The 15,142-nt window shown below is 43.2% G+C and overlaps 1 protein-coding gene across 4 annotated transcripts in view; it reads left to right on the top strand.

Moving 5' to 3' along the window:
• col12a1a (collagen, type XII, alpha 1a) overlaps nucleotides 1-15,142 on the top strand; it is a 56,516-nt gene that overhangs the window by 17,179 nt on the left and 24,195 nt on the right. For 2 of the 4 annotated variants that reach the window (XM_053434564.1, XM_053434566.1), the window contains exons 15-32: nucleotides 1,313-1,579; nucleotides 1,761-1,953; nucleotides 2,048-2,172; nucleotides 4,004-4,153; nucleotides 4,236-4,355; nucleotides 4,452-4,616; nucleotides 4,721-4,867; nucleotides 5,656-5,795; nucleotides 6,517-6,646; nucleotides 7,286-7,431; nucleotides 7,892-8,021; nucleotides 8,617-8,753; nucleotides 9,896-10,025; nucleotides 10,245-10,384; nucleotides 10,555-10,687; nucleotides 10,874-10,897; nucleotides 11,643-11,782; nucleotides 14,968-15,097. In XM_053434564.1, the coding sequence (XP_053290539.1) occupies nucleotides 1,313-1,579; nucleotides 1,761-1,953; nucleotides 2,048-2,172; nucleotides 4,004-4,153; nucleotides 4,236-4,355; nucleotides 4,452-4,616; nucleotides 4,721-4,867; nucleotides 5,656-5,795; nucleotides 6,517-6,646; nucleotides 7,286-7,431; nucleotides 7,892-8,021; nucleotides 8,617-8,753; nucleotides 9,896-10,025; nucleotides 10,245-10,384; nucleotides 10,555-10,687; nucleotides 10,874-10,897; nucleotides 11,643-11,782; nucleotides 14,968-15,097 (2,547 nt within the window). The remainder of the gene's footprint in view (nucleotides 1-1,312; nucleotides 1,580-1,760; nucleotides 1,954-2,047; nucleotides 2,173-4,003; nucleotides 4,154-4,235; nucleotides 4,356-4,451; nucleotides 4,617-4,720; nucleotides 4,868-5,655; nucleotides 5,796-6,516; nucleotides 6,647-7,285; nucleotides 7,432-7,891; nucleotides 8,022-8,616; nucleotides 8,754-9,895; nucleotides 10,026-10,244; nucleotides 10,385-10,554; nucleotides 10,688-10,873; nucleotides 10,898-11,642; nucleotides 11,783-14,967; nucleotides 15,098-15,142) is intronic. The other 2 variants (XM_053434565.1, XM_053434567.1) reach the window with 2 other exon arrangements.

The raw sequence follows: 15,142 nt of genomic DNA on the forward strand, positions 1-15,142 counted from the left end.
ATTATGAAAGTGTGAAGTTGTGTTCATGCGATTTCACTCTGTGGCCCTAAAAGCCAATAAAGACCTCAATAACCACAAAGAGACAGCTAAACAGATTTTCATGTGTAACTGTCGCAGTAATCGTTTTACAAGCCAAGAGTCCAGGTCTAGACTTTCTTGTCATTAACAAGTCTTGTACCTTAAGGCTTTATTTGTCTGTTCCAGTCACAAATGGACTTTAGAGGGTCATCAGCGAGGAATCTGGGGGAGTGACGCAGATTAAAGAATTCAATTTAGCTGTAGGAGACGTTTCTGGCTTTTATGTAGATCCGTCAGAGACACATATTCTGTTAACACCTTGGCTGAGTCATCAAGACGTTACAGACCTTGCGTGCACATCTTTAAAACTGTGCATGTGTATGTTCAGAGGTGATGTAATGGCCAGCGCACCTGCGCCCTGTTTTCCTGGGATATGCAGGACAGATAGACGTCGGCCTCTCCCCCTTGTTAGACTGAGCTTGTGCTTGGATGAGGAAAGCACATTGAGCAGAAACTCTCAACATTTGGGCAGCGATATTGTCCACCACTTAGTGAGATGGAATGTGGTCAAGGAAAAAAATAATGATTTCCAACCATCGTTAGTGTTTATTGACTCTGGCAAACGAGAAAGGTGGCAAACACACCGCACACAACCCCTAGGCGGCTTTGTAGGCTTAAATGTTCACTCTACTCATTCCCTCCGTCAATCTGCGCCCACTATCTGTGGCTCTCTCTTTTCATGTGCTCTTCACAGATCACAGGTCTCTGGGGACCCAGCCACACACGGCAAACTTGGACGCGCTGCTTTTTTCCGTTAATAAAAATGAGTGCTCAGAATATTTTCCTTTGCTCGTTTTGAATCCTTTGACGATTCACACTTGCCCTCCCTGCTCCAAAAATAAAATTGTGAAAACACTGTAGACACACAATGGAAAAAAGCAAAACTATGGGGTTTGCTTAAATTCACAGGGCATCTACGTCTGGCTCCCAAAAGCCACCAACTAAACACAATCAATCACGTCAATTTGGGCCTGTTTAATGTATCCCTCTGAAAATCTGAAATATTTGTGTTCACATGCATGTGGAAACTGAGCAGATATCCAGATGAAAGACAGTGTTGTAGCCAAGCGTGTTACTGTTTAGTTTACTTACCAGCCGGAAAGCGATGCTGCTTATATTTCCAAAGGTATATTGGAAATACATTCAGCACATATTCCCATCTGAACGAGGCCCAAAGTCCACATTTTCCCTTTCCGCTTTAACCTTCATTCCCCCCCTCCCCTCTTCTATGCAGTCTCCGCTGCCGGCAGAGTGATTGTAGTCTCAGAGGAGACCGAGAAGAGCATGAAGGTGACGTGGCAGGCGGCACCTGGAAATGTGCTCAACTACCGTGTTACCTACAAACCCCAGGTTGGAGGGCGCCAGCTTGCAGCTAAGGTGCAAGGTGGCACGACCACCACCGTGCTGCGACGCCTTACTCCCCTCACCACATACGACATCACTGTTCAGCCCGTCTACCGTTTCGGAGATGGCCGAGCAAGGCAAGGAGAGGGAACAACACGTACGTCTGTCAATCATCAACACAATGTTGCTCTGTCTATTGTCTCAATACTGTTCTCATCCCAATCATAACCGTCTCATACTTAAAGACAATATTAAAGTACATATTAGTATTTAGTTTATTTTTGAATATTCTTTGCTACTCATTTAGTCATTCAACTAAGCCATCCTCTTTTCTCTAGTGTCACCATACAAAGGTCCTAGGAACCTCCAAACGTCTGAGCCTTCCAAGACCAGCTTCCGTGTCACCTGGGATCACGCTCCCGGCGACGTTAAGGGCTACAAGGTCATTTTCCACCCTGCCGGGGAGGACATCGACCTGGGAGAACTCCAGGTCGGCCCCTACGACAATACTGTGGTGCTGGAAGAGCTCAGGTGTGTCCTCATTTTCATTCTCTTCGTATTATAAGCCTCAAAGAATGTTTTCTGGTATATCAAGTAAAACGTATTGTTTTTTTGGGGTCTGCAGAGCTGGTACCAAATACACAGTGAATGTGTTTGGTATGTTTGATGGAGGAGAGAGCATGCCGTTGGCTGGAGAGGAGAAAACCACTCTCAGTGACGCACCCGACCCTCCACCTTATGTGGCAACAGGTGAAGTTATCCAATGTTCATCAAAACCTACATTCACATGATGAACAGAAAACAATGTTTTATCCTCAAACCAACAAGAACATGAACAACTGCAATTTCTTCAGTCTTTGTTCTGCTGTTAGTTATTCAACTGCCATGCCTGTCGTTACCATTAAGGTAGTGTCTCCCGTCTGAATCACGTTGTAAATGATTGCTTTGGAAAAAATGCTCTCTATAGACATGCCCCATAAAAGCTGAGGAGTTTCTCTGAATGCCTTTCCTCCAAGCTTTTTGTCTCACGAAATAACAGATGTAATGGCAATTCCACGTGTCTGCCCCTCTGGCCCGTCCGCGCTGTGTCACTTTGGGCTTCCGCTTTTTATTTCCAGTCCGACAGCAGCCAGTGTAGAATCAAGCCATACGCGTATAATCTGTTTGCAGTAATAAAAGGTTTTACCACCTAGTGAGTTGGTGCAGTCAGTGCAAGAGGAGGAAAATGGTTGTGATTGCATGGGAGGAACTGGAAAAGGTCAGCTCGACCGCTGCAGCTGCAGGCCTGGTCTTAATAGGGAGGCAGATGCATATTCAATGACGTGCAAAAAATAAAAGGGTGAGAAAATCCCTGTCTTCTTCCTGTACTCTCTATTGGCTACAGGTCAGTTGTCTGACAGTTTAGTTAAGTTTAGTTCTTTGTCCTAATTTATACATTCCAAATTTCACTAATCCAGTTTCCGTTCTAAACCTTCTGTTTGGATTAGGCTGTTTGCCTGACCTGTCGTAACGCTGGTTGCAGCTCTCTTTCTTAAAGTGTACAAGTTACCTGCAGCCAATTGAGCCGCGGCAAGTAAGGACTCAGTCTACTGACCCCGAAGCTACGTCACTGCAGCTGGACAAATAGCTGTTCACCTCTTTGTTCAGAGGTCGGTGAAGCTCGACTCAGTACACATCATGTAACTCGAGAATCAGTTGGTGTTGGTGTTGTCGAGAACGAGCTGTTGTCATGATTGACAAAGTCTCTTAGGTTGCTACAGAGCGCTGGTGGCGTGTTTATTCAAAGTAAATTAATATTGAACACGTCACATGTCCAAATCGCACAATATTTGACACTGCTCTTCCTTGGGTCCTTAACACTAGACGTATAAATTGTAATCCAATCCAATGTACTTGTTTCATGCTCTCTCTGTCTCTGTAAGCTTGACAGCTCGCTCTCTTACACAGAGAATGTTTTTTGGATTTTCTGTGTGAGCAAACCAATGTGTAAATCATATAAATAACCTGTTTTCAGTTGCAGACAGTGGCAGTTAGTGCAACATCTGCCTATCCCTGTTGCACATCTGCAGCTGTCTTTTAGGTGCCGAGGATCAGATGACTTCCATGTCGCCACCCAGCTGTGCGTTGGAATATTACCCTGCAGCTCTGGAGAACACACTCATCCACTCTCCAGTGGAGGCCCCTTTGATATGTCATGGGCGTATTATTCCTAATCTGCCCTAAGGGATAAACTCATGGATCCAAGAGAAAGAAATACCGTCTCCACACGCCACAAGACAAGAAGATAATAATCAAGACACCTGGAAAAAAGTTATCTGATATGAATTCCTCTGTGAAGGAGAATATTAGTTCATAATGATTTACTGCTCATTCCTGGAGATGTGTGTTTTGGATTGTAGAAATATTTCTGATGTCCTTGACCTTTTTGATGTTATGAACTTTTCTCTCAATCTTTCCTTTTACTCTCACATTTCTTTGAACACCTTCCACACCACTGTAATTCAGACTACACATGATAGTTGAACTGCTGTACATCTTTCCCCTCCGTCACATGATGACACATTCCTTTCTGCCCGTTCAGATGTGAGGTGTAAGACCAATGCACAGGCCGACATTGTGCTGCTGGTGGATGGTTCATGGAGTATTGGACGTCTCAACTTCAAGACCATTCGTGCCTTCATCGCCCGTATGGTGGGAGTCTTTGACATCAGCCCAGAGAGGGTCCAAATTGGTGGGTGTATCTGTCAACCGCTTACCACCAATAATATGAAAATGGTCTTTTTGAGTTGGTCTAACAGGTGTTGTGTCTACAGGTCTCGCTCAGTACAGTGGAGACCCCAAGACTGAATGGCACTTGGATGCTCACAAAACTCGGGACTCCCTCCTGGAAGCTGTGGCTAACCTGCCCTACAAAGGCGGAAACACCTTGACTGGTACTTCAATCTATTAAGTTCTAAAAGAGGCAGCACCACAGCTTCTCTGTCTCACTTTGAAATCAGTGTGATGAGAGCATGTTGTCTCCATTGCAGGTATGGCTTTGAACTACATCCTCCAGAACAATTTCAAAGAGAACGTCGGGATGCGACCCAACGCTCGAAGGATCGGCGTGTTGATCACTGATGGCAAATCCCAGGACGATGTCATCCTCAACTCTCAGAAACTGCGTGATGAATCCATTGAGCTGTATGCAGTCGGTAATGAAAATTCACATCTCTTTATTTGCAAATCCATTAATAGATCTAAGATTTCCAACTGTGTCAAGCAACTAATCGCTATCGACTTCATCACTGCGATTTAGGTGTGAAGAATGCTGATGAGAATGAGCTGAGGTCCATTGCCACTGATCCGGATGAAATTCACATGTACAACGTGGCTGACTTCTCATTCCTGTTGGACATCGTGGACAATCTTACAGACAACCTCTGTAACAGTGTCAAGGGACCAGGTATGGATTAATTTAAATAGTGAATAATATCAATCATTTCACACTGGAATCGTCAACGCCAACTGCTCTGCTCCCAGACAGTTTGACATGCCGTGTAAATGTAGAGTAGATCATCCCAAACCCACAGACAGTTTAATGTCTGGCCCACCATGGAAGGTAACTCTAAAAGCTCAGAACCAAATAAGCTCTTGAAAATTATTGCAGATCTGTTATTTTCTTCCTCCACAGATATTCCTGCCTCTGTGGGATAGGAATTTGTCTTCTCCTTAATCAAATCAAATAGCTGCTATTGGGAAACCTCTTGCAGGATGCGGCTTTAGTCTCATTCCATAAAGTGGTGTGGACATGGTTCGTTTAGAACCTTTTTCTGAATCAAAGTTGTATCTGTTACCACATTTTATTTGTATTGGCTCTTTCAGCTTTTTTAATTTGGGTCAATAGTTGAATTGGTTTACATGCTCTAATGTTCAGAAAACAAATCACTTTCCTCAGACTGTCCATTGCTGCAGTTCGTCCCGTCAGCCTCTGTGATGTCACATGATATCACAATGATGTGTTACTATTGGCTGGACTATTGAAGAGGTGTTTCTGGTGCTTCAGGGCAGTGTTTTCTGTGGGGGGAAGGCTCCTGTCCTTTAACATTTGTATAAAAGCTATGAAACTGTAGTTTATGGGAATGCACCTTAATGACCTTTGCATTAAAAGGAAGAAAGATCCAATATAACAAATGTATAAGGATCAATCGCCCATATTTCAGTTTTGATCTTTCTGTACCAACTCCTGAATAGGAGGAGCACCGGGTTCTCCTACTGATCTTGTGACGTCCGAGGTGACACACCAGTCCTTCAGAGCCTCCTGGACCGCTCCTGATGGCCCAGTGGAGAGTTACCGAGTGGAGTACATGACTGTGTCAGGACAGCCACTGCAGGTAAATCTTATTCCATAACGTGGTACAACTCCAAAACAACGTCTTCCATTCCACTCACAGAAAGATGAGCAGTATGCGTAGCTCATCTTCCTGTGTGGGTATTAATGGGAATCTCCATTCGGACGTCTATCCAGCCTCCTGTTTGTGTTGGCGTCTTGCTGCTCGGGTGTCTAATTACATTACGATCTGACTTTGGCCAAGGAAACAAAAACACACACAGCCCTCAGTTTAGAAGATTAGAAAGCAAATAATGACATCATGAGTGATAGCGTTGATGGCCAGCATGGTCTTGGCTCCACAAAGTGTGGCGAGATATGTTTTTGGTGTCTGATTTTCATTACAGTTGTTTGTTTTTGTCCAGCTCCCATGGTTTTAATAGTGAACACAGTTGATGAGGTTTTATTATTGTTTATCCATCTGGGATTGAAGCACATGTTGAGATTTAGCTCAGTAGAAATTGGTCAAAGGGCTCTCTGGTTTTAATCGGAACGCTTGTAGTAAATCCGGTAAACAGATAGAGCTTTTGATTATTTTGCTCCTAAATGAATTATCGCTCCCCGAACAAAAACACAGTCTTTTATTTTGAGACAGTATCTGCAGACATGTTAACTTCATCAAAAAGGTTTTGACTCTTTAAACTTCTGTTCAAAGACTCATCGCAGAGGAAAACTACTGCTCGTTACTGCAGCTACATTCATCTAACTCCTCCCTTTGTCAATAGGTGGTCGTGGACGGCACTGAGACCACGGTGGTCCTCCGACAACTCAACCCTCTGACCCAGTACCTGGTCAATGTCTACGCCCTTTTCGGAGAGTATAGCAGCGAGCCTCTTAAAGGAACTGAGACCACACGTAAGTCTTCTCTTTTTGACTTACTTCTCAGCCTGTATCATTTATTGAACATAAACCACCAACAGTAATGTCTCTAACTATTACAATTTCACATTCATGCATTCATCCGCCAATCCCAAACAGTCCCCTTGAATTAAATCAAACAAGATTTTTTTCAACATCCCTGATTTTTACCAGGGGTTTCGGTGAAAATTGAAAGAAAATAATAAAAAACAACAAAAAAAACACGCCCTATTCAGACAATGTTAAGACAAGAGTGGTTAAAACTCCCGTATCCGCCCATCTATTCCAATCTGTACCGAAATATCATGGGTTCTTTCTGAGCCCATGTCCCATCCATACATCAAGTTTCGTGGAATGTGTTCAATGATTTTGCGTAATGCTGCTGAAGCAAACAAGCTAACAAACCAACCCATCAAAGAACAAGAGCTTTTTCACCTTTGCTCTCTAAAATAGCAGAGATATAATATTGTTTCATAACAGCTATAAAAGCACCAATAAAACCATTAATTTTAGAGTGGATATGACAAAAATAAGCCTGAAGTACAAGAAAACAAGGAAAAAGTAATGTGAACATCTACAGTTTGTGTTCCTGTGAGCACATATTTGTATGTTTAACATAATTTCCTGGTTCTCCAGTGCCCCTGAGTGCCGTGAGGAGGATGGACATTTACAATGAACAGGTCACCACCATGCAGGTGAGGTGGGAGCGGGCAGCCGGAGCCACAGGCTACATGCTGCTCTACAGCGCCATCAACGCCACAGAGCCGACCCTCGAGCGGGAGGTAAGAGAGCGGCATGCAGCCAATCAGCTGTGAATATGATGTGTTTACACTTGGAGAAAAAAGCTCACGCATTCGTAAACACGCTGCTAAACGCTACATGGGACCAAACGCAACTTGCTGTCCGAATTTTTTTGACAAAACGCAGATTTCACACACTGAAATACCACATTACAAAGCGGCCAGTGTATGCCTCACCATTCAGCAGACAAGGCAGAAGGGACAACACAGAGGAACACTGTTAGTCACAAAGGGGTGGGCGAGCCATGAGCTCACTCTGCCAAGGGCACATCATAATTTGTTTATGAGGTGTCAAACCCAGTGGGTCCCGACCGGATTCAGCAACAGATCGTTTGTCTCAATTTTCTTGTCCAAATGTTTCTCTCGATGACAGTGAGCGGTCCCTGTTGTCCACCTCCCCTCTGACCTCATGTTGCCTGTTTGGTCTGCTTCCCCCTTGCAGATCCGAGTGGGAGGAGATACAACTGACGTCCAGCTGGAGAAGTTGCTCCCCAACACGGCCTACACGCTCTCCCTCTTCGCCATGCACGGAGAATCAGCCAGCGAACCACTGACCAAGCAGGGAGTCACGCGTATGTGTTCACTCAATCACGAGTTGATTTCATTGATGAGGGCCATGTTTTACGACGCTGATTTGACATAAGCTGCTTTCAGAAAATGTTCTGAAGTCCGGGCATTTTCCTGAAATTTGTACGTGAGAATATGAATGTCTTTTTTACTGACTCCTGCCAGTGAGTCTGATCAGATGTACAGAAAATGTCCAGGTGAGGGTGCAGAAGGAAAATCCATAACGAGCGAGTGGGAGTGTCGTGACATTTCTAGCATGCAATGGAAGATACAAATATCTCAGGATGAACAAGAGGAGCTATACACTTAGAACTTTGGATGCCTGTGTTCATATGCTTTAGACCGAAACATTTGATTTCCGATATGGAACTTATACATCATGTCCTGTATTTTCCACCCGGACACCTCCCTTTGCCTGAGGTGGACATTTCCTGCTGCGCTCTTCATTTTCTTGAGTGACTGAAAGCAGCTTAAATGTTTATTGGTGATGCCTGATGTGATGGGGCCAGTCTGACCTCGGGACTGTCTTCATTCATTCATTCGTTGATTTAAATATCAACCTGTCCAGAGACTCACACTGACCTTCTGCTCCTCCTTCAGTGCCCCTACCACCTGCAGGCGAACTCAGGGTTCGTGATGTCACCCACAGCACCTTGTGGCTTAACTGGGATGCTGCTCCTGGTCTTGTTCGCAAGTACATCATCACCTACACAGCTGAGGAAGGAGATCCTAAAGAGGTTAGTTTGGTTCCACTATTGGTGTTTTCCATTCCTCACGTCCCTAAACCCATTAAAACATATGTAAACAGGCTGTTAGCAGCCAACGTTTTACCAATCCATTTCCTACATAATTACTACAATGAGACTGTTCTAATGTGTGTTTGAGCCATTTGGTTTGATAGCAATGTACTTCTATAGATATTCTTTTGATTATTCCTTCAAAGTTTTGGCCTGGACCACATAATGCAGACTGCAGCTGTCAGGGGGGGCGGGGGTATCAGGGAATATTCTCGAGTCCAGAATAGATCATCAAACTATCAGAACTTGGTCCCTCATAGTGAGGGATTAAAGAGTGGTTTTGGTGGTGGGAGAGATTGAGAACTGGGCTACGGCAGCAAACTCTTAACATCTGTCATTTGCCATTTCCTTAGCCATAAATCAGATTGAGGTGATCCTCAAAACTCCTTTGGTGGAAACACACATGTGAAAGTGACTCATGGGCTGAGGATGTGATTGTCAGAAGTTGCCCAGAGAGTTGTAGAACATCACGTCTGACCTTTATATTAAGTGATACAGCCCAATAACTGATAGTATTACCCCCCACAGCACAGGCTGCAGGACATATATCCACCAGCTGAAGCCCTATGCATGCTTTTATGGTGCTGAGACACAAATTAAGGGTCTGAAAATGTGAGTGCAAACAATCACACAAGCATACAGCAGCTGGTATTGGTATCGAAAAAGATTCCCTCAAGTTTTATTTCTCGAGGCTCAGCTAATAAAACCTAATGGAATCTAGAGCAGTAAAAGCAGTGTGGTATTTCCTGTAAGTATTCCTGGTGTTCAGTCAAATTCTGCAGCTTGTTATTGTTTGTTGAGTGTTTTATTTTTTTCCCATTTTCCTCTGGATCAAGCACAGTTTTATACCTTCTGGTCAAGTTTCCAACCAAGTCTTATTTGGTGAATATTACCGCCATCGCCAAAGCTCCTGGAAACGCACACTGAGAACGGAATTAAAGTTTCACAAGCCCTGGCAAACATCGGTCTGAAGAGGAAAACATATGGAGTCTTTTTTACTTTCAAATAGCATAAAGAAGCTCTGTGTATGTTTATATTGATTTGATCAAATGTATAACAAACGTGTGTTTAATTGTTCACAGCTGGAAGTCGGAGGAGATGTGACCACCAGACAACTGGACAACCTGATGTCACAGACCGAGTATGGTTTGATTGTTACTCCGATCTATGACGAGGGTGCTGGACAGCCAATGCGTGGAGATGCAGTCACAGGTAAGAATGAAAACTATAATAACCAGTGCAGTGTCCATTCTGAACCTGCCTGTTTGGAATGGGCTGTTTACTTAGGCTGTGTTTATGCTAGTTGCAGTTCTCGAGATATGTGAGCCACATACAGACAGACAGACAAAGATTTCTAGTGTTATACTATGTTGGCATAGTGGATGTCGACTCGTAATGATCATAACTACCCCCCCCCCCCCTTCTCTGCAGATGTTGTTCCTGCCCCGAAGAACCTACGATTGTCAGAGGTTACCATGACAAGCTTCAGGGCCACCTGGGACCACGGAGCCCCCGATGTCGCTCTGTATCGCATCGGCTGGACGAAGAAGGGAGACACCAACTTCCAATATGTAAGAGAAAAGCAGCTGTGCCACAGATGTTTGCATTTCCAGAGAGTTTCCTCATGAGTCCTACAGCAAAAAACAGGACTGCTGCACCCATCGAATTATGTTTTGTTTGCTTTGGATAAAGTTGTAGCCAAGCACCTTCCCACGTACTCTGTCTATGTTTTCTTCATCAGTCCATTCTCAACAACGAGGATACGACCCACGTCCTTGAGAACCTGGAGCCAGACACGCCCTATGACGTGACGGTCACCGCCATCTACCCAGACGAATCAGAGAGCGAGGATCTGATGGGCAGTGAGAGAACATGTAAGATCTAGCAGCTCTGTGTTGACTATTATCCGGTTTTTCTCAGCTCTTTGACAGAATCAGTGTTGACTCCTGACCCAAGGCTATAAAATGATTTAACTTTTGATTTTACCTTCTGTAAAAATGCTGAGTGACATGTTCAGTGAAGGGTACGACCATTATGCCTTTCTATTTCTGCCTCTTTAGTGCGCAGACGAGTTGGTCCCCCAAGTAAGTATGTTTGTGGTAAAGCAAGAGGATGCTTTTCCTTTCAAGCAAAGAAAGCATGTTTTATCGTGTTATGTATCATCTATGTGGTCATAAGCTATGCTGTTCACTGGACAAGCATCATTTCATCATCAACCCATCCACTGCTCCAATGATGCTACTACAGCTAAAACATCTGTTTCATCATGTGTTTGTCTGTCCTCATCTGTTTGTCCCAATGTCCACGCCATTCAACCCATGGCTGTTCATGACTGTGTTCTTACTCAGAACACTGGATTTCAATTGTGCATGTCTTGCAAAACAGAGATTTGAATCTCTGTTTTTGCAGCCCATTCCATCATCCATCATCTGTTCCTCCATCCATCCATCAATCCATCCATTGCCTTCATTCATGCATTAATCAGTCCATCCATCCTTCCATCAATCCATGGCTGTTCAACAGGTTCCATCCCTGCTTCAGAAAAGACAAAACCCCAGAGGTGGATTGTCTTTTCTACTCTTAAAGCCAGAGTCCTTGATACAAATCAGACAGACCTGCTGTGTTATAGGATGAGAAGTAAATTAACTTCTTTTTCAATGAAGTGAATCATTCAAGACTAAGAATACATAGCTGAATACAGACTGACCAAAAAAATCAAGGACAGTGTCTTTAAGATAATTTTTTATGGAAATCCATGTAGCGAGTGCCCTTATGACAGATTAACATGGTTGTAATTGCGATGTGTGTGTGTGTGCGTGCATTTTCCAGCCCCCAATGCACCTCCCACCGACCTTGTTGTGTTCGACGAAACCACCACCAGTATGAACGCCAGGTGGAGTCCAGTTCCAGGTCGCGTCCAGAACTACAGGATCACGTATGTCCCCACAGCTGGAGGCAGGACCCAGACAGTAAGTCTCACAACAGACTAACAGAGAGACACCAGAACACAGCATATTCATACTGCTCTCCACACAGGCCGACCCTTCTTGCTATTAGATGACATTGCTAACCACTGTTCCAATGTGCCGCCCTGAATGAGTACACTGCAGTTAAAATATGACTTTTCATGCCATGGATGTAATCTTACTGTTTTTTTGTTAAAGAGTGCAAATTAGCCACTTTGTGTTACTATTCAAGTGGTGATCTTGAAAGCACAAGCAACAAAAGCTCAATTGTATTACCTATCAAGAGAACACCAGTTGGTTGTAATTACAGAATACCAGCTGAAGGAAGAGGATTAATGTCAATAAATCCCAAAGTATGGTATTGTAAACCTACTTTAATTTAAAAGGTCAGTAAATCTGATCGGGTAAATGCTTAAACGCTTTTTGACATCTCGATTAAAACTTTCCTTCATTAGCAGCACAAGTAAGCTTTAACGCTACTTACTACCCCGTCGTACTCCTTGTCCTCTTCACTGGACTTCAGTCTCGCATTACTTGGCCAGAAAAAGGATGCTTACTCAGTCAGCGGATTTGTTTCTTCCTCCAGAGCAGCTTTGCCCCAGAGAAATATACACTTAGCTAAACATCTGCTACTGGTATTGCATTATTTTAGTTTATTCTAAGACAAATCTCTTAATCTGTGGTTTGGAAATAGGGGCATTAATATGGACAAAACCCCTTCCTAGTTTTTTCGCAGTATTTCCGGATGCTGCTGAAAGTCTCCTGCTGGTCATACATTTTTGGCTGCCTCTCTGAATATGCAAAAGTCTTTCTTGGAAAAGACAGCTGAATGTTTGGTTTCAATTTGCTGTCAGACATTTTCTGATCGCTTCCACGCGCAAGACTTGAAAGCGGGACTCTAGAGAGTGCTGGAAGGCGTTTTTGCACAAGCTCTTAAACAAGGTTGCGGCCTGATAGTCACACTGATAAGATGTGAAACAACCCCTTAAATCAATGTAGAATGTTCCAACCAACTTTAGCAGCTATATTTCACCCTCAATGTGAGGAAATGAGATAAAAATGTTACTGTCAGATAATTTAACAGCTTTGTTGGGAGACAGTGAATAGATACTTATGAGATCAAACATTTCTCTGCACTGGGCTGTAATGGTCCACATGCAGCGTGTGCTATTTGATCAGCTGTGGAAAGCTGTGACATGGAGCGCGTGTGCCAAGTCAGGTCAGTGTATTTTATTGAGGATTGTGTTTAGAGTGCTGCACAAAGCCACTGTGTTCACAAACCTCTTCCTTCAGTGCTTCTTTTTTTTTTTAATAAAGCCCAGATGTCAGGTAACATATGTAATAGTGGAGAAGGCAGGTAAAATTTAAAGAACAGTAGGATTCTTAGGGATCTATTAAAAAAGAACAGAGCCATGTAGTTACCAACAACATTCATGGATTCTAGTTTGACCAATGAATCACCAACCTTGCAGGTAGAGAGAAAAAGAGGTTATACACATTGTGCAGAGTGTATCTGCTCTCCATTCATATGCAGATAGCTGGTAATAGAGATTAGCCAAACTGTTGTCTGGACCTAAAACACCTACAAAACGTATCACTGCTTGTATTTTGTGTGGCTAAACCTTTGACTCTTATGATAAAGAAACTAGACGGACTGGGTATGGTAGAGGGAGGAAGCTGGCCCAGTTATCCACCATCTACACAGGAAGCCCCAAAATATCGGCTGTTGCCCCCAGAGGCTAATTTGTCATCAGAGGTTAGACGATAGGCTCAGAGATTAAGAACAGACAAACCAAACACTGGCTCCAGCAAGGGCCATTACCAGATGTCCACCATAGGTTAGGGGAGGGCTACTCAGTTGGCTAGATTTATGCCAGAAAAATCGTACACACTGGCCCTTGAAGCTAATTTTATGTACTTATTCACTTTTTTTGGTGCAATATTCAGCTTTAGTTCAGCTGGTGTTACGTGGCTCATTTGTTGGCCATTAGTTTCCCTTTCAACACAAGATGGAATTTTTTCCACTTCAGCTCTTGATGACATGTAAATGTGTTGATTGTATGGATGATATCAGAGTGAAAGGTTGATGGAAAATCTTCTTGATCAATGTCAGTATTCCAGCAAGGGCAGCTAGCCCAAGCTGTTTTGCATTTCTTTGTCTGTATTTGGGATTTTCTGATGCACATGTTGCACATGTTTTGAACAAGAACACTATCAGGCCAAAGGATCAAACGTCTGTCTTTGCGTTTTTTCTTTTCATTGCTGATAAAAAGAATCAATCGGTTGATTGAGGAAGCTTAAGAGAACTGAATCATGCAAACGCACTCCCAAATCTCTTTTGTAATTATATTTGCAGTCTTTATGGCCCAAGCCACAAGCAATATTGTAAATTCATCACCAGTCATGGCTCCTAATGACAAGACATCCTGCTGTTTTAGCCATCAGCGTGCACATTTACCTTGGCAAGTGTGCTGGCGACTCACCCTGTCCAAAAACACTCAAAGCATTCCTCCTCTGATATGTTGACAGTACGGTAGTTTTCCGGTAGAATTCTTTCCATCAAGTTAGTGTCATCAATTCAAGGAACACATGGAGAGTGGTTTAACTTTTTATCTGGGTCAAAACAAATCAAATATTTTTTCCTTGATAGCAGCAGATGGTTAGATGATGGAGATATTGTACAATCGATGATGGAAATTTAAAAAAGCTTGAGAAAGAACAATTAACTGACTAACTAAACTAGTAAACTATTGTTTAAGTATCTAAATCCATAATGTATACAAATTATCACCAAGTGTAAACATTACCTCAACATAACTCAACAGTCCCCTTATGAAACCACATTTAAATTCTCTATAGATCCAGATTTATATTTGGTTCCTTTAACACATCTGATAATTTTCAGACCATATTGATCCACATATTACTCTGTGGGAAATCATTGAAAATGTAAAAAAAAAAAAAGATTGAGTTGAGGAAAGTGATCAAGCCTTCCTGGTTCCGCCCCTTTGTCCAGATCCAATCCAAAATGTAATGTTTTTTTCCTTGGCTCAGACCCCCGACCCTTCCATAAAGTTTCGAGAAACATTGATTCAAAAATATTTTTGCCTTTATCCAGGTTAAAGTTACTTTATCCAGGTAGAGTTATGCAGCCAGTGAGGCTAACATGTGTTCTCTTCACTAACTAGACCCAGGTTGGAGGGAAGAAGACCACTCTCCTGCTTCCCAAGCTGACCCCTGACACCGAATACGACATCACTGTGGTAGCTATCTACGCCGGAGGAGTCAGCGAAGGGCTCAATGGTGTCGGAAAGACCAGTAAGTTCTCTTCACCAAAGTTCACCAAGTCATGAAAAGTTTGGT

This window comes from Pleuronectes platessa, chromosome 11 (genome assembly GCF_947347685.1).
Source record: "Pleuronectes platessa chromosome 11, fPlePla1.1, whole genome shotgun sequence".
NCBI classification, from domain to species: domain Eukaryota; kingdom Metazoa; phylum Chordata; class Actinopteri; order Pleuronectiformes; family Pleuronectidae; genus Pleuronectes; species Pleuronectes platessa.